The sequence below is a fragment of the Panthera pardus genome, unplaced genomic scaffold (genome assembly GCF_024362965.1).
Source record: "Panthera pardus isolate Hobbes unplaced genomic scaffold, ASM2436296v1 HiC_scaffold_26, whole genome shotgun sequence".
Lineage (NCBI taxonomy): Eukaryota > Metazoa > Chordata > Mammalia > Carnivora > Felidae > Panthera > Panthera pardus.
In genome coordinates this window covers 20,416,060-20,435,207 of record NW_026526832.1, presented here as the reverse complement: position 1 = coordinate 20,435,207, position 19,148 = coordinate 20,416,060, and the positions used below count along the sequence as shown (strand labels likewise).

Genomic DNA, 19,148 nt, shown 5'->3' with positions numbered 1-19,148 from the left:
CAGGGATTTCCTTGTGAAGCAGTTTTGAGTACAGCTTAAACACTGACACACTAACTTGAGAGAGCATCTGCAGAGATGGTGTTGACTTGGGACAATCACAAAATGACATTATTGCATCTTTGTATATTTTTATACTACGGATTGCTTTGAGGTTATCTATAACACATACACAAATAAATTATGGAATTTTACTTGAGTTGTTTCTTTTAGTTGTGAATGAAAAAACAAAGATCCAGAAGGGTTGCCGTACCTTCAAGTTCACCCACCTGGAAGGATTAGAACCTGAGGATAAACTTGGATCTGACTCCAAACCCATGTTCTCTGTTTGTTCTTGTATAATGCTTAGCACACAGTAGACAGTCAGTACATATTTGAATTGATGGATAGATGGATAGAGGGCAGATGTATGAACACTGTAATTGTACACCAGGATTGAGCGTAAGGAATATTGATGTGTTGGTAGTTGTGTTCTATTTCTGGCTACACATATTTTTAGGCATATAAGCATTATTTTTAAATATTAAAAAAAATTTTTTTTAAATATTTATTTCTTTTTGAGAGAGAGACAGAATGTGAGTAGATTAGGGGGCAGAGAGAGAGGGAGACACAGAAGCTGAAGCAGGCTCCAGGCTCTGACTGTCAGCACAGAGCCCGATGCGGGGCTCGAACTCATGAGCTGCGAGATCATGACCTGAGCTGAAGTCAGACACTGAACCGACTGAGCCACCCAGGCACCCCTAAAAATATTTTTAATGTTTATTTATTTTCGAGAGAGAGAGAGAGAGAAGGGGAGGGGCAGAGAGAGGACAGAGGTTCCGAAGCGGGCTCTGTGTTGACCGCAGAGAGCCTGATGCCCAGCTTGAACTCATGAACCACGAGATCGTGACCTGAGCTGAAGTCGGACACTTAACCGACTGAGCCACCCAGTACTTCTGAGTATTATTTTAAAAATACGTTTTTTAAGGATTATATAACTGAATTAGAGTGGCTTGATTGTAAAATAATGAAGAATGCAAGATAGGATTCTGAAGAACTGACTCATTAACATTTGAATGCTTGTTCTCCCATGTAAAGACCATGGATTCTGCGATGAACAAGACAAATCTGATGGAACTTAAATTTTAGAGGACATGGGAGACAGTAAAGAAATAAATCTGTAATAAGTTTTATACAGAGGAGTGAAGTAGGGAGTCGGAATGGAGAGAGACTGGGTGACTATTTAAATTGGGCGGCTGGAGAAAGCTTCATTGTTAAGGTGACGGTTCAGATGTGAACATGAGGAGCCAGTGAGGCTGTGGGAACAGCCAGTAGTTTTCAAGTGAAAGCAAGCTTGTGAATTTGGTGACGTTAAAAAAAAAAAAAACGTGAGACCAACGAGCTCAAATTATTAAATAAAACAAAAACAAACGCGGCTCTAGCTTTGAAGGAAAGGAATATATCAAAATATGGGGGGCTGGAGAAAAGAACAAGTCCTGTAGCCCTTTGAAAGCCTCGAGATAAGGTTTTGAAACTGGTTCTGGTTATAATGAATTGGAAATTTTGTTTTGTTTTTTAGCCTAGTAATCTTTTGTGTTTGTTTTGTGATAACTTTATTGAGATAAGACTTAATTCATGTACCATGTAACTCATCCATTTTAAAAGTGTACAGTTAGTTTTTTAGTGTATTTACAATGTATATATTCACCATCATCACAATTTTAGAACATGTGTATATTCCAAAAAAGAAACTGCCCATCCTGCCCAAACCATTCAGCCAGGGCAACCACTAAATGTCTGTGGATTTTCCTGTTGTGAACATTTCATATTAATGGAATCATACACTATCTGGTCTTTTGTTTCTGATTTCTTTCACTTAACATAATGGTATCAGTTATCAAGTTTCACCCATGTTGTAAGCAGATAATCAGTACTTTATTCTGTTTTGTGGCTGAATAATATTCCATTCTCTGACTAGATCACATTTTATTTATCCATCAATTATCGGACATTTAGATTGTTTCTACTTTTTGGCTATTAAGAATAATGTTGTTATGAACATCCGTGTATGAGTTTTTGTGTGGGCATATGTTTTCATTTCTCTTGGGTATGTACCAAGAAGTAGAATTGCAGAATCATATGGTAGCTGTATGTTTCACATTTTGAGGAACCGCCAGACTATTTTGCACAGTGGCAGCATTAGTTTAAAGAAGATCACTCTGGCTACTCTGTGGGGACTGTCAGCCTGTGTATTTCTGAATGTTAGAATGCTAGCCAGAGAAACTGAGAATGAGCAGCCAGTGCCATAGAGCTAAGAGCAGAAATAGGTGGTATCAGAAGAGTCATGAGAATAAAATGTTTTAAAATGAGAAGGTGGTCAATTTTATGGCATCCTGATGAATGGTTAAAATATACAAAAAGGAACTAAATCCTGGATTTAGCTATCAGTGGTTTCTGGAGACCTTTTGAAGAAGAGCAGAACCTTGCTGGGGAGATATTTTTTTTTTTTTTTTAGATCTAGACAAGCTGGTTTTAAACTTTTTAAGATTTTTTTTTAACATTTATTTATTTTTGAGAGACAGGAACAGAGTATGAGCAAGGGAGGGGCAGAGAGAGAGGGAGACACAGAATCTGAAGCAGGCTCCAGGCTCTGAGCTGTCAGCCCAGAGCCTGACGTGGGGCTCAAACTCGCGAACTGTGAGATCATGACCTGAGCTGAAGTCGGACGCTCAACTGACTGAGCCACCCAGGCACCCCAGGTTTCAAAATTTGAAACTTTTGCTCTACAAAAGACCCTGTCAAGAGAATTAAAAAACTGGGTACAGAACCCTAAACATGCGACAGTTTAAAAAAATAAAATAAGCAATCTAATTAGAAAATGGGCAGAAAACAAGAACAGCATTTCACCAGAGGGGATACATGGATGGCAAATAATTACATGAAAAAATGTTCACCATCATTAGCCATAGAGAAATGCCAATTAAAACGATGAGGTATCGCTCGCAACCTATTTATTAGATTAAAAAATAGAGCGACAACACCAAATGCTGATGGATGCAGAGAAACCGGATGTGTTATGTTACATTGCTAGTCAAAATATAAAGTGGTGTAGCCACTCTAGAAAAGTTTGGCAGTTTCTTATAAAGTTAAACATATACTTATCATATGGCTCAGCAGTCACATTCCTGGATATTCATCCCACAGAAAAAGAAAACTTAATTTCCACACAAGAACTTATACGTAAGTATTCATAGCACCTTTATTTGTAATGGCCCCAAACTGGAAGCAACCCAAATGTCCTTCCATGGATGAGTGATTAGACATATTGTGATATGTCCATACCATGGAATACTATTCAGTAATAGCACAGAACAGATTATAATACAACAGATTGTATTATATGCAACAACGTGGGTGGATCTCAAAGAGATTTATGGTTAAAAAAAGTGAAAAACGACCATTTCAAAAGGTTGTATACAGCATGATTACATTTATATAACATTCTGGAAATGACAAAATTATAGATACGGAAAACATAATTGGCCAGGGTGTAGGACTATAGGAGATGGAAAGGTGATGCAACAATTTTCTGTCTTGTTTCTGGTGGTGATTACACATATCTATACATGTGATACAATTGCAGAGAACTAATACATGCATGTGCACATGCATGTTAAAAAAAAAACTCTAAATAAGGTCATTTGATTGTACCAATGTAACTTTCTTGGTTTTGCTTTTGTGAGATGGTGTATGATGTTACCATTGGAGAGAGCTGGGTGAAGGATACACAAGAATACATTTTTGTAACTTCCAGTGAGCCTGTAATTATTTTAAAAAGAAAGTTCACTGGGGAGGGGAACAGAAATGTGATGTTAGTTGAAGAGATGTAGGGTTGAGAGTGGGTTTTTTTGTTTTAATTTTACTTTTTTACGAAAGATAAGGGGCCCACCTGGTGGCTCAGTTAGTTGGTTGAGTGTCTGACTCTTGATTTCAGCTCAGGTCTTGATCTCAACAGTTTGTGGGTTTGACCCTCGTGTCAGGCTCTGTGCTCATAGTGTGGAGCTTGCTTGGGATTCCCTCTCTCTCTGCCTTCTCCTGCCCGTGCTTTCTCTCAAAATAAATAAAGTTTAAATAAAACTGTAAACAAAAAAAGAGGGGGCACCTGGGTAGCTCAGTTGGTTGTGTCTGAAACTTGATTTTGGCTCAGGTCATCTCACAGTTCGTGAGTTCAAGCTCCACATCGGGGAGCTGTGCTGACAGCACAGAGCCTGCTTGGGATATTCATATTCATTCTCTCTCTCTCTCTCTGTCTCTCTCTCTCTCTCTCTCTGCCCCTCCCCTGCTCAGCCTCTGCCCCTCCCTCCCTCTCCCTCTCCCTCTCCCCCTCTCTCTCTCTCTCTCTCTCTTAAATAAAATTAACTTTAAAAGAAAGATAGGGGATACTAAAGCAAGTATGTATCCTGATGAGAATGATCTATAAAAGGAAGAAATAGGTGATGCAAATAAGGGGGAAATTACAGGAGCAAAATACAGATCTTAGATCTCTGACATGAAAGAACTGAAAAATACTATTTACGTATTTCCATCTTGTTAACTTAAAAATGAAGTTATCTTTATAACATTTTGTAAATGATTCTAAATGGGTAAATGTGGCTGTACTACGGTGTAGTCCTTTAATGTTCTAAACATTCCACATGCTTTTGTATTACATTATGGAACTAGATCACTGAATAAAACAGAATTTTAAGAGTTTTTATTACACTTGCTGGTGTTCATATTACAGTAATTTCCCAAGAGTTTTACATGTCATTCTTCTACTGTTTTCCCTTCCAGATTTTCATCCAGTATAGGTAGGTCATTAAATTCTTTAACTAAAAAAAAGTTATATATATTTATTCTTAAGAATAAACCAGAATTATTAACATCTAAGAATTAAATGAGTGGTTCAGTTTTGCTTTGTGGCATATAATGGATTTTTGTGTTTTTCTTACCAAACCATTCTGTTTTGCCCTTTATCTAGAATGTAGTAATATCAAAATGCTCAATACAAATTATTGCTGTTTATTTCAGGGATACGGCAGGCCAGGAACGATTTCACACCATCACAACCTCCTACTACAGAGGAGCAATGGGTATCATGCTAGTATATGACATCACCAATGGTAAAAGTTTTGAAAACATCAGCAAATGGCTTAGAAACATAGATGAGGTAAGACCTAGAAATTGTATAAACCCCTTATAAAGACACATTTTTGTGTTAAGAATAAATATTCTAATTGATGTTTAGTATATAATGTACTGTCTTTATTAGTTATTTCTCCTTTTTAAAGGTTAATGTTATATTTTGCCTACCTTTGTCTTAAAGTTTTGGGTCTGTCTAGAACCCTGTCCAAGGCAATTACTAACTTACCCAAAACCTTTATGCAGCCATCTTCTAAGATGGCCCCACATAGAAGCTACCAGTGGTTTTACACAGCTCTCTCTAAATGAATTATTTCTCAGTGAATTTTTATTGAATGAATGAATGAATGACTACCTTTTTCAGTAGTAATTTAAAAACAACAGAAAGGTCATATCACTTCTAGACATTTTGAAAGATACAGAGTAGTAATGTGTTAAAAACCTAACCAAGAAAATAGAACCATACCATTGCATGTGAAGATGTCAGTTTTTATAAGGTAAAATATGTGTCAAAGCATGTCTGCTTCTGTGCTGCAGCATAGGTAGCTTCTTGTTGAAATTATTTTTCATGTCTTACTGCTGCCTTCTAGACTTTTAATTTCATTAAGACTAATAACTCTTTAAAGCATTTTTGGCTAGGTACATGAAGATCAAGGCTTAAGCCAGCATTAGACACAAGATCATGGTATCTTCAATGGTACCAGTCCTAACAGCTCATTACTACCTTTTCCATCGCTACAATAAATCTTCAAGAAGCCTGTTAGTATTTAATAATCAGTTAACAGTTCACAGATTTTTGACACAAAAGGCTCCATTTTCGATTTCTTTTAGCCTTTATTTTATGATTCAGCCAAGTAGCATGTGTAGTAGGAGCAGTTTATAAAGAGACTGTGCAGTGTTGTTCTAACAGCAACCAGTTTTCTGAATTCTGTGACATGAACTGGATGTCCTACAGTTCAATGCCATTCTGGCTCCACAAGTTTAAGGACTCAGTCACACAAGACTGCCCTTCCTTCAAATGTTAAATCCTGGTTCCCCAGGCTACCCTCACTTCTCTCTGACTTGGCTACAAATTTGGGAGTTCCTAGGACCCGCTTTTGGCTCAGTAGTTGGCTAGAATGTCTCACAGAACTCAAGAAAGTGCTGTATTTACATTTAATACTTTATTATAAAGGATACAGTACAGGAACAGCTAATGGAAGTGATGCATAGGCATATAGGTATTGGGGTTGGGGAACACTGCTTCCAAGCCGTCTCTGGACATGGCACCCTCTGGGCATTTTGATTTGTTCAACCTGAAGGTGCCGTAACTTCATTGTTTCAGAGTTTAATCTAGGTTTTACTGTATAGGCATGGTTACTTAAATCATTGACCTCTGGCGATTGAACTTAATCTCTAGTCCCTTCTCCTCATGGGAGGTAGGGGAGTGGCTGAAGTTCCAATTCCTTAATTACATGTTTGGTTCCTCTGGTGACCATCTTCCATTGTGAAGCTCTGTGGGTACCCTCTGCCCTAGTCTTCATTAGCATAAACTTAGATAAGCCGAAAGGGCATTGTTATGAATAACAAAAGACAATCTGTCACTCTGGAAATTAGGAGTACTGTGCCAGGGGAGAGGGACCAAATATGTTTTTTATTATATTACAGCCTTACATACTTAAGGCTGGATGGCTTAAGTTTCCCAACATGAGAGTTAAGATACATAACTGACATATATAAGCCATCTAAGATATTGGTGGGAGCACCTCGATGGCTCAGTCTGTTAAGCATCTGACTCTTGAGACTTGATTTCCGCTCAGGTCATGATCTCTCAGTTCTTGAGATTGAGCCCTGTGTTGGGCTCTGCACTGACAGCACAGAGCCTGCTTGGGATTCTCTGTCTCCTTCTTTCTCTGCGCCTCCACTGCTCATTCTCTCTCTCAAAATAAATATACATTTTTTTTTTTAAAGGAGTTCTTATCTCAAAGAAGAATGGTGCTGCCTAATTTTCACTTTTTTGTAGAAATTAAAGCTTTAACTAAATGAAAAGAAGCTGAACTGATCCAACAGCATTTTTATTTTTTTAAGGAAACTTAAAAAAAATTTTTTTTTAATGTTTATTTTTGTGTGAGAGAGAAAGAGATACATAGCATGAGCAGGGGAGGGGCAGAGAGAGAGAGGTAAACACAGAATCTGAAGTAGGTTCCAAGCTCTGAGCTGTCAGCCTGGAGCCGGATGCGGGGCTCGAACTCATGAACGGTGAGATCATGACCTGCGCCCAAGTCAGACGCTCAATCAACTGAGCCACGCAGGCATCCCGATCCAACAACATTTTCTAAAGGATTATATATCATGATCAAGAGGAATTTACTTAGGAATGCAAAGGTGGTTTAATATAAGAAATCAATCAGTATAGGGGCACCTGGGTGGCTCAGTTGGTTTAAGCATCTGATTTTGTCTCAGGTCATGATCTCACGGTTTGGTTTCTGAGTTCAAGCCTCTTGTTGATCTCTGCACTTACAGTGCGGAATCTGCTTGAGATTTTCTCTCTTTCTCCCCCCTCCCCCCACTCTCTCTCTCTCTCAAAATAAAATAAACTTAAAAAAGAAATCAATCAGTGTAATATACCATATTGATAGGAGGCAAAGAACCAACACCCTTTCATGATAAAAGCACTCCACAAACTAGAAATAGGAGAGAACCTCCTTAGCTTAATAAAAGATGTCTGTGGGGTGCCTGGGTGGCTCAGTTGGTTAGGCAACCGACTTTGGCTCAGGTCATGATCTCACAGTTTGTGGGTTTGAGCCCTGCGTGGGGCTCTGTGCTGACAGCTGAGACCTTGGAGCCTGCTTCGGATTCTGTGTCTCCCCCTCTCTCTGCCCCTCCCCAGTTCACACTGTGTGTCTCTCTGTCTCTCAATAATAAATAAATTAACAAAAATGACTAATAAAAAAAAGATGTTTGTGAAAATCCCACAGCCAACATCATACCTGCCCCCTGCAACTAAGAAAATGAGAAGTATGCCACCTGTAATTCTTAATTGTAGTGGAGGTTCTAGCCAGGGCAATTAGGCAGAGGAAAAAAATGGGGCTCCCAGATTGGGAAGTAAAACTATATTTGTAAATAATGAGATTTTGTATATAGAAAATCCTAAGGAGTCCATACACATACACCAAAAAATAAAACTGTTAGAACCAATAAACACGCTCAGTAAGCTTGGAGGAAATAAGATCAGTATACAAAAGTCAGTTGTATTTCTATACACGAGCAGTGAAAAATCCAGAAGTGAAATTAAGGATATAATTGCATTTACAGTAGCATCAAAAAGAAGAAAAACAATAAATTAAAAAAACAAAGAGGAAAACTAGTTATGAAAAATGTAACCAGACAGGTACAAGACTTAAATACTGAAAAAATGTTATAAGAAATTAAAGAAGATCTGAGTAATTGGAAACATACTTCGTGTTTATGAATTGGAAGATAAAATTCATATGGAAATGGAAGGGACCCTGAATAGCCAAACCCTCTTGATATAAGGAATGACATTTATGCTGAGACCTGAAGAAATGAGTACAAGTGACCCAGAAAAGAATGGGGCTAGTCAAAAAGAATATGATGTGTTCGAATTTAAGACCAATCAAATCTCAAATTACTTCGTTATCTAGAAAACCTGTACCTTGGCTGCAGAGACATTCAGGGAAAGAAAGGTGTGTTGGGCCAAAGATAGATGATTTGCAAATACTTTTGGTATTCCGGGGGTTGGTTGCCTTTTCACTCTGGTAGCGACCTTTGACACACACAAGTTTTTAATTTTGATGAAATATTAATTTGCCTTTTTTTTCTTTTGTTGTCTATACTTTTGGTGTCGTATCCAAGAAACCATTAACAAATCCAGTGTCATAAAACTTGTTCCCCTGTATTTTCTTTTATGGGTTTTACAGTTTTAGGTCTTATATTTAGGCCTTTGATCCACTTTGAATTTAGTTTTGTATATGGTGTAAGTTGGGGGTCCCAACTTCATTCTTTTGCTTATTGATATTTGGTATGCTCAACACTATTTGTTGAAAAGACTTCTTTCTCCCATTGAATGGGCTTGGTACTCTTGTCAGAGCACTTGTCAGATGCATGCAAGGGGTTATTTCTTGGCTCTGGATTCTGTTTTATTTGCGTATGGTTTTTTATGCCAGTGGCACACACTGTTTTGATTATTGTAGCTTTGTAATAAGTTTTGAAGTCAGGAAGTAAGTATGAATCTTCCAACTTTGTACTTTTTCAAGATCATTTTTGGCTGTTTGGGGTCCCTTGAGATTACATATGAATTTTAGGGATGGGTTTTTCTATTTGTGCAAAAGATGTTATTAGGATTTCAGTGCTCTAGCAGTATAGCTTTTTTTTTTTTTTTTTTAATGTTTATTTTGAGAGAGAGAGCATGCGCAAGTAGGGGAGGGGCAAAGAGGGAGAGAGAGAATATCCCAAGCAGGCACTGTGCTGTCAGCACAGAGCCTAGAGCGGGGCTCAATCTCTCAGACCGTGGTGAGATCATAACTTGAGCTGAAGTCAAGAGTGACTGAGCCTCCCAGGCACCCTAGCAGTATAGCTTTTTGAGATTTTAAGGGCTTTATAGAATTTATAATTAAGGCTTCTACAGGGTAATACATGTTCTCCAAAATCATCATCCTTCTTGGATTTAGATTATGCATAAGAGATTCCAGTTTCAGATCTTTTGCCTAAATCTTCTCTTTTGGTGAGAATATATTAGAAACTATACAGCCTCTTATTGGGGGAAAATAATATTTGACAGCAATATTAGGGATTGTGTTTCTTTTTCTAAGTAATTTATGAATTTGTGTAGGCCTTAGCATGGGGATGATTTCAGGATGATTGCTTTAAAACTTTCAGATTATAAAAATGACACTGAAAATTGAGAAAAATAAAGTCATTTTTAGAGAATATTAAGCTATAATTGGTGGTGGTGTGTAAATTTAAAATTTTTTCCATTGTAGCATGCCAATGAAGATGTGGAAAGAATGTTACTAGGAAACAAATGTGATATGGATGATAAAAGAGTTGTACCTAAAGGAAAAGGAGAACAGGTAAAAAGCTCTGAATGAAACTAATATGCTTTCTTTGTAAAGATGGTGTTGCTTTCGATTGGCTGCTACTGGTAATGGAGGATGCTGAGCTATTCACAATGTTTTATAAATGCTGTGGGAAACAATAGTTTATCCTTTGAGTGAATTTTTTCAGTGCATGTCCAACATGTATGGGAGAATCAAACCTGTGGTGGTAGTATTGTTAACCTTATTTAAATTACAAAGAGGTTCTCAATTTTTTAACTTCAGACTTTAAGTACCTCACTTAGGCTATCTGAAGTAGACTCCTGAAGTGAGAAGAGGATTCTTTTAGTATTTTTGTTTACTTATTTATTTTTGAAAGAACTTGACCATTTGAATCTTGACCCATTGAAATAACTTCGTTTTATATAACCTAGTAGAGACTGCTGCCTTTAGAATAATATTTTTTCCTCCAGGATACTAACGTCAGCAGTCAGCACCCTATGCTTGATAATTTTATGATGACATTTTGCTTCTGTTTTAGATTGCAAGGGAGCATGGTATTAGATTTTTTGAGACTAGTGCGAAAGCAAATATAAACATCGAAAAGGCTTTTCTCACATTAGCTGAAGATATCCTTCGAAAGGTAAGATCGTATTTTTACTTTTTAATTCTAAGGTGCCAGTGTCAAAATTGAGCATTTAGTCTTTGTTGAAGTACTAGATTAACATACAGAAATTAGATTTGGGTGGTATTGTTCGTAACTGTTTACCTATCACCAACATCTAGCCCTCCAAAGTGAAGTAGGACCTGGGGAGAACAGAGAGCCACTAGAAATCTGTGGCTTCTGGTCAGTGGTAACACTGTTCTGAACTCCCACACTGACTCTCAGGTCCCTAATTTCATGCTCCTTTTTTCAACTTTTTGTCCGGTCCATGGTGTTGTGGCTCTTTTGTTTACTTTTGGACTCATTTCTCTTATACATTCTTTGCATTTCCATAGGTAATTTCTTAAAATTTAAGCTAATGGTGATTTGTACAGAATCATTTTTTTTCTATATAGTCATTTCTCAGATGTGCCAGTAAAGGGCACAATCTGTTATATACTGAATAAATACAGTAAATCCATCTCTATATTTCTTTTAGCCAATCATTTCAATCTGTGATGTGTTAAAAATTGATAAAATGTAATCTCAGGGAATTAACTTTGCCTCAAGATTAGTTTCTGGGTTTAATTTGTGAAACTCACCACTACAAGTAACTTGTAGCAAAATTGGGAAATCTGATTTTCCTATTTTTCCTCAGATGGTTAGATACAATACACAGATTTGGTTATGAATCCTGAGTTCTCTATTCATTCTATAGTACATTTAAATGCACATAAAAACAGAACAAATCTGTTTTTACACAAATCCTATAGGAGGAGCAAGCATTGTATAGGAGAAAATTTAATTGCTCTGGTAACTTTTCTATTTTTATAATTGAAATATTTTTTTTTTTCAAAAAACCAATCCCGGAAATTATCATTTATGTATATATAATTTATGTGTGTGTATATATATACATATACATATACATATACATATATATATGTATATGTATATATATATAAAACATAAGGTGTAATAGAAATGGTATCTCAAAAACAAATCTAGTGAAATTTCAGAGAAATCAAACAACTTACTTTTGTATATAGCAAAATGTAGTTGTCAACTATAATTGTGTGTTCAAACTGGAAAAAAGTCATCAGTTATTGCTATTCAGAGTGACTGTAAAACAAACTAACAAAAATGAAGTTAAGGATATAATTCCATTTACAGTAGCATCAAAAAGAAGAAAAACAAACAGTAAATTTAAAAAATAAGAAAAACCAGTTATGAAATTAAAATACTAGGTGGATAAGGAAAAATGTTTGTACTTTTTAATTTAAAGTTTATTTATTTTGAGAAGGACAAAGCACAAGCACTGAAGGGGCGGAGAGGGTGCGGGAGGGAGAATCCCAGGCAGGCTCCACAGTGTCAGCACAGAGACCAGTGCAGGGCTCAAACTCATAAACTGGGAGATCCTTATCTGAGCCGAAACCCAGAGTCAGACAGTTAACTAACCAATGGAACCACCCAGGCACCCCAAAATGTTTGCATTTTTACTTAAATGAAGGGAATAACAGGGATAGAAAAATATTTTTAAAAATTTTTTTAAATACTTATTTTTGAGAGAGAGAGCGCGCGCGCATGTGACCATATGTGAGCATGCGCGAGCAGAGGAGGGGCAGAGACAGAGGGAGACACAAAATCCAAAGCAGGCTCCAGGCTCTGAGCTGTCAGCACAGAGCCCAACGCAGAGCTCGAACTTGTGAACCGCGAGATCGTGAAGATGGACTGAGCTGCCTAGGTGCCCCACAAAATACTTTTTAAGTTAGTGATAATATACTTTGTATTTCAGAGCTTTGTGGGTCACAGTGAAAAATTATTCCAGTACCCATAGGATCTACCATAACACTTGTTAATATTCTTTGTGTTCTCTTTCTGGATTTTTTAGTTTTCTCCATGGTTTCTGATTTCTTTCTGTCCATACTGTAGCCCTCAACTTCTCACTAATGTTGTCATTTTTAAAAAATGCTTATATAATCATATAACCTGTTTTCCTATGAAATAGGTTTTCCTTGTTCTCATATTAAAGGCTCAAAAGTATGGATACACCAATAAAGATCTCAGTCTGGAGTCTTCCCCATGTAGGCAGGCCCAAATGTGAGGTTGCATTTTTTTTCTATGCACATACATAATGCTTTTCATTGTCGTCAGGTTATGAGTTAAAACATCAAACATGAACTTGTTTTACATTGGAATATGGGAAACAGGAGTGATGCTTGAGAGAGAGACAGAGAGAGCAAGCGGGGTAGGGGCAGAAAGAGAGAGAGAATCCCAAGCAGGCTCCGCACTGTCACCATGGAGCCTGATGTGGGGCTTGAACCCATGAATCACGAAATCATGACCTGAGCTGAAGTCGGACACTCAACTGGCTGAGCCACCCAGGTGCTCCAAGAAAAATTAACTTCAGAGTGAAAGCAATTTAAACCATTTTTTAACTTAATTATTAGACTAGGTAATTCATTCTCATGGTTCAAACATTTAAAATAAAGAGAGTGAAAGTGCAGAGAAGTTTCCCACTGCATTCCCCCAACTCCTCATTTCTCTCCCACAGGTAACCAGTTTAACCTCTTAGTTATTAATATAGGTGTTAATATGAATATATTTTTATTCCCACTCTTTGGGTAAGGCAACGTGTACACTGTTTGGCACTTTAAATGTATACATAAAGTCCACTTTTTAAATAATTGAATGCTACTCCCTTGAGTTGATTTGTCATAATTAAACAGGTTTTCTCAAGGACATTTGAGTGATTTTCAACCTTATGATCTCATAAATTGTATTGCAGTGAATAATCCTGTATTTAAATCATTTTGTAAGTACATGATTATGTGCAAATATATGAAGGACAGATACCTGGAAGTGGCCAAAGAGAAAATATATGTATTTTTTAATAATTGTGATACATGGCACCACATGCTGTCCTGAGGGTTGTACCTTAACACTCCTGCTAGCAGTGTATGGGGACGTCTGTTTACTCACACTCTGACCACATAGTGGGTTGTAAGACCTTCAGATCTTCCCCAACCTGACAGGTTTAAAAACAAGAAACAAAGGTGGATTTAATTTGCAGCTCTCTTATGAGTAAGGTGAGCATTTTTAAAGATCTGTTTAACAATCACTTTTGTATATCCTTTTCTGTAAACTTATTTTATTCTTTCCCTCACTTTTTAAATGTAGTTATTGGCCTTTCTCTTATTCTTGGCTGGGAACAGCTTGGAGTTGTACTTAATAAACTTGATTAATACTTTTGGCTCTAAAATGTTTTGCTCTGCATAGAATAATTCCCTTTTTTAGGGAGTCTCTTTCAAGGCTCTAAGTTAAATTGTGAAGGGATGTACTGTGAATGAAGTGCTAAGTGAATAGATATAGTGACCTCCCTGCTTACAAGCACCCATGTTTGTTTGTTTTTAAGCACCCATGTACTTTTAACTGACCCACACCTGGAAGTTACCAGAGAAAGAGTATTTCCTGTGCAGTCATATTCTTCTGCTATGGGCGAGATGCTGACTGGCCTCTTTCTCTTCTGTTCATTTTTCTCAAGGTCTGCAATAGGAATAAAGTTAGTTCAGGAAAACTCACAAAGGTTTTTTAAATGCAAAGCTTATAGCTGTAACGTACAATGAGAAGAATCCCATAAAGCAGTGAGAATAGGTAGGTGACCTCAAAGTGCAAGTTGAAATTTCACCTCAGTATTAGTTAAGCAGGTTTCTCTTGGGCTACATGCCTTTAAAATATTTTGTTTCCCCCCCTGGGTTACCTTAACTTTATATTGTTTCTAGGAGAGAATATATTCCCAGTTACATCCTAGCTTTTAAATTTTTACTCATGATGAACTACTGTTAACACACAAAACAATCTGGATACATTTCCCAGACTGATACTGAGTAAAGGGAGTCATGCATAAAAGAATACATAAAACATGGTTCCGTGTATATGAAGGTCAAGAACAGAAAAAAACCTAATCTCCGGTGACAGAAATGAGAGTACTGGTTACCTTTAGTAGGGTAGTACTGGCTAGAAAGGGATATAAGGGAGCCTTCTGGGAGTATTACATTCTAGATTTTGATCTGATAGTTTCATATTATATACTAAGCACAGTTAAGATTTGGTGGCTCAGTCGGTTAAGCATCTGACTTCGACTAGGTAATGATTTTGTGGTTCGTGAGTTCGAGCCCTGTGTCAGGCTCTGTGCTGACAGCTCAGAGCCTGGAGCCTGCTTCAGATTCTGTGTCTCCCTTTCTCTCTGCCCCTCCCCTGCTCGTGTTCTGTCTCTATCAAAAGTAAACATTAAAAAAACAAAAAAAATTGTATACTTTACTAAATACAAGCTGTTGCTAAAAAATATTCCTTTCATACATACAGTGTAGGCTGTCCATTGAGAAGATGATATTCTTATGATTTTAAAAATACTATTTAGGATATTGGGGAAATCCAGGAGTATTCATAGAAGAAAATAAAATCACTCAACCCCACTACCTAAGGGTTACTGCTGTTGACATTTGATGTCTCTCCTTTTGACTTTTTTCTGTGTCCATCTTTAATATGAATTCTACAACTTTGTGTTCTGCCCCACCCATTTCCTTCCACTTAATGTTAGCATATCATTGTTGAGACTGCCTTTTTAAAGGTATGGTAAGGTATCACAAGCTTCAGTCTCAAAAGTCAAGTTAACTAGACAGAAAAGGGCTGGTTCACTTCTCTGAGGTTAGACTCGACCCAACATTGGTTTTATACATTTGCCTGATAATGCTTTTTAAGCCCTAAACACTCAGGGGTCAGGGCTAAGAAAAACCTCTGTGCAGACAGCAGAAGGGATATTGGAAGCTTTATTAAAAGGATGCCAGGAGGCCTCTAGACATTCACAGCTTGGAGTGAGCAGGCAAAATGTAGATCAGAAACAAAGCTGCCAAATCTTTACTTTTTGCGTGGGAGAGAACACCTATCTTATGTGACCGTAATTACGTTTTGTTAAATTTATGAGAATATTTGTGTTGAATCTTGATTTTTTCATAGCAGTGTTTATTCATGGGTTACTTTCCTTGTGTGTGTGTTCCAGACCCCTGTAAAAGAGCCCAACAGTGAGAATGTAGATATCAGCAGTGGAGGAGGCGTGACAGGCTGGAAGAGCAAATGTTGCTGAACATCCTCCTGTTCCGTCAGTTGCCATCCACCACCCTGTTGGCTCCTCTTGCTGCAAAATAAACCACTCTGTCCATTTTTAACTCGAAACAGATACTTTTGTTCCTCATCTTAATTATCCAGTCCACCTATTTTATTTGTTCTTTCATCTGTGACTGCTTGCTGACTTTATAATTTTCTTCCAAAAAAAAAAATGTATAGAAAAATCATGTCTGTGACTTCATTTTTAAATGTACTTGCTCAGCTCACCACTGCATTTCAGTTGTATTATAGTCCAGTTCTTCTTATCAACATTAAAACCTATAGCAATCATTTCAACTCTATTCTGCAAATTGTATAAGAATAAAAGTTAGAATTAACAATTTTATTTTGTACAACAGTGGAATTTTCTGTCATGGATAATGTGCTTGAGTCCCTATAATCTATAGACATGTGATAGCAAAAGAAACAAAAGCCAGGAAAACACTCATTTTCGCCTTGAATATGTAAATGGGATTAATTTTGTCCTGTGCCTTATGTGGAAAGGAACCGCTTTGGTTTTTTTGTTTTGTTTTGTGTTTTGTTTTGTTTTGTTTTGTTTTGTTTTGTTTTGTTTTGTTTTGTTTTGGTGGAAGCATGTGCAGGAGACATACATATCATCCAAACATAAACCATTCAGATGTTTGTGGTTTGCTTGGCTATAATTTTCAAAGTAGTTAACTGAGGACAAAGGGTAATGCAGAAATGATAGCTTTGGTTTGCTGAGTCTTAATTTCAAGTGGCCTTGATACTTCAAACTGTTCCTGCCACCAGTTCTTCTGTCTGGCCACTTTCTCCTCGCTGTCTTCCTGCATGCTGCTTTATTTGCTCCCCCGCCCCCCACCACCACCCGATGGTATGAGTTATTTCAAAATGAAAGGGGCAAACTAGTAGGTTTTTCAAGTTTAACATAAAGTACTGATTTAACTTGCTAAGTAAACTGAAAGAGAAATTCTAACTGCCTACTACTATCTAATGTCTTTCCCTCATTTTCTCTTTCCCCTAAAACTTCTGCCCCAGGTTCCTTCATCAGCTCTTTTACTTCATGCTCCTCTTCCCTCTCTGTTCCCTTTCTATCCATTGAGTTTATGAAATGGAAGAGTTAATTGCATGCACTAGTGTTTGGAGGGTGTTGTGGTTTGTCTTTCTAATTAGGTGTATAGCCTATTCACTTTCCTAGAATAAATCTCTTAACCTAAATTTGAAGAGTCTCCATTTTGGCAACTCCTCTAGCAGTTTGGTAGCCCAGTAAAAGTTATGTTTTTTGTTTTGTTTTTTTTGTTTGTTTGTTTGTTTGGTTGGTTTTCTTTTTTTTTAAGGTGGGAAGGAGGAGTGAAATTTATTAACATGTTTGCCAAATATACTGAGATTTGGCCTTTGAAGAACACTTTTTCAGTGTTAAGTTGTCTTTACCTTAAGATTAGAAGTACTTTAGAGTATTATTAATTTGAAGTCCTATCTTCACATCCCTTTGGAAAACTTGTATTACCATGGATTTGGGAAAAGGACAACAAAAGGCTTTTCATGTACAGATCAGATCTCCGGCTGTCTCTAACCCTGTCCTTTTTCACTTCGTTTTTCTAGTTTCGCTTCATTGCTTATCATCAGGATAGGGTAAGTTAAGTTTGCCACGCTGCTAGCATCCTAAGATGATACCTTTGTTGAAATAATTGTGAATAGCATGATTCATTTCTAGCAGAGGCTGAGTTTAGGACAGCAGCTTCCATTGAAAAGTCTTTCTGTGTCGTGGGTAGCATTTTAATGCCCTCTTGGCTCACATCACCAACATAGGGACGTATCTGCTCTGAACATCCATGAATTTTTCAGATAGTGCCCTAAAAACAATTTTATATGCCTCACTGGTGGTTGTTCTTAGGTTTTTTCCTTCACTTGATTTATCATTGTTTACTAGGAAAAGCAGCATTGCCAAATAGTCCCTAATTTTCCACTAAAAATAATAATGAAATGAGGTTAAGCTTCTCGAAAAGTTATAGGTTAAACCTACTGTCGTTAGATTAATTTTAATGTATGTGTTGCTTTCCTTTATCTGGAATGTGGCAATAGCTTTTTTATTTTTTAACCCTCTTTAATCCTTATTCAATTCAGTGACTTAAGGTTTGAGAGCTAAACACTGGGATTTTTGGGTAACAGACTGACAGTTTTGTTGTTTGCATAATTATAATCGGCATTGTACATAGAAAGGATATGGCTACCTTTTGTTAAATCTGCACTTTCTAAATATCAAAAAAAAAAAGGGAAATGGAGTATAAATCAATTTTTGTATAACCTGTTTGAAACATGAGTTTTATTTGCTTAATATTAGGGCTTTGCCCCTTTTTCTGTAAGTCTCTTGGGATCCTGTGTAGAAGCTGTTCTCATTAAACACCAAACAGTTAAGTCCATTCTCTGGTACTAGCTACAAATTCGGTTTCATATTCTACTTAACAATTTAAATAAACTGAAATATTTCTAGATGGTCTACTTCTGTTCATATAAAAACAAAACTTGATTTCCAACTGTGTGGCTTGGTTTTCATTTATTCATGGAGTTGGAGGATTACTTCTGAAAACAATGCAAAATAGCAAATTGAGTATCAGAGGGGCAGAAAGTTCAAGAACTACCTTTGGTAAGAAACTGCTTAAAAAACGGAACTCTCTGGGGCACTAAAGCAGCATCGTCCTGGTGTCCAAAGAGACGCCACGGTCATAGGGTCATGGTCCCTCTGCGGCTGACAGCGCTGGACTCTGCCGAAGGCCAGCTGCCCCCGAACGCAGCAGACTCCCCGGGGGCACCGCGGTGGGCTCCTGCGCTGGAGGGCCGAGCACTTGCTGCGGCAGTGACCATCCTCTTGTCCGAAAAAAAGTATTTCCTTTTTCGTGAACCATCAGCAACAGCTTTGTTTTATAGAGAGAAAACGCTTGATCCCGTATTAGGGTGTTATTAGTAGAGATAAATGTTGACGAGATGATCTCTGCTGGCAGGGTAATGAGTAGTTTTCTCCTACTGCGATGTTGATAGGAGCCCCCGGGAGTGTTTTTAATGCTTCCCCATTCACTCCAACTGTCTCTGTTTTGTACGTCTAGGATGAGGCCCACGATTCTCTTTTTGATATTGGTATGGGAAGATAGAACACGGTCTCTGCCCTTAAGTGT

General features: G+C 37.4%; 1 protein-coding gene across 1 annotated transcript in view; it reads left to right on the top strand.

Annotated features, from left to right (window-relative positions):
• RAB10 (RAB10, member RAS oncogene family) overlaps nucleotides 1-18,512 on the top strand; it is a 79,662-nt gene extending 61,150 nt beyond the window's left edge. The window contains exons 3-6 of the mRNA XM_019450015.2: nucleotides 5,047-5,185; nucleotides 10,140-10,229; nucleotides 10,735-10,836; nucleotides 15,896-18,512. Coding sequence (XP_019305560.1) covers nucleotides 5,047-5,185; nucleotides 10,140-10,229; nucleotides 10,735-10,836; nucleotides 15,896-15,979 — 415 coding nt within the window. The 3' untranslated portion in view covers nucleotides 15,980-18,512. The remainder of the gene's footprint in view (nucleotides 1-5,046; nucleotides 5,186-10,139; nucleotides 10,230-10,734; nucleotides 10,837-15,895) is intronic.
• The last annotated feature ends 636 nt before the right edge of the window (nucleotides 18,513-19,148 follow it).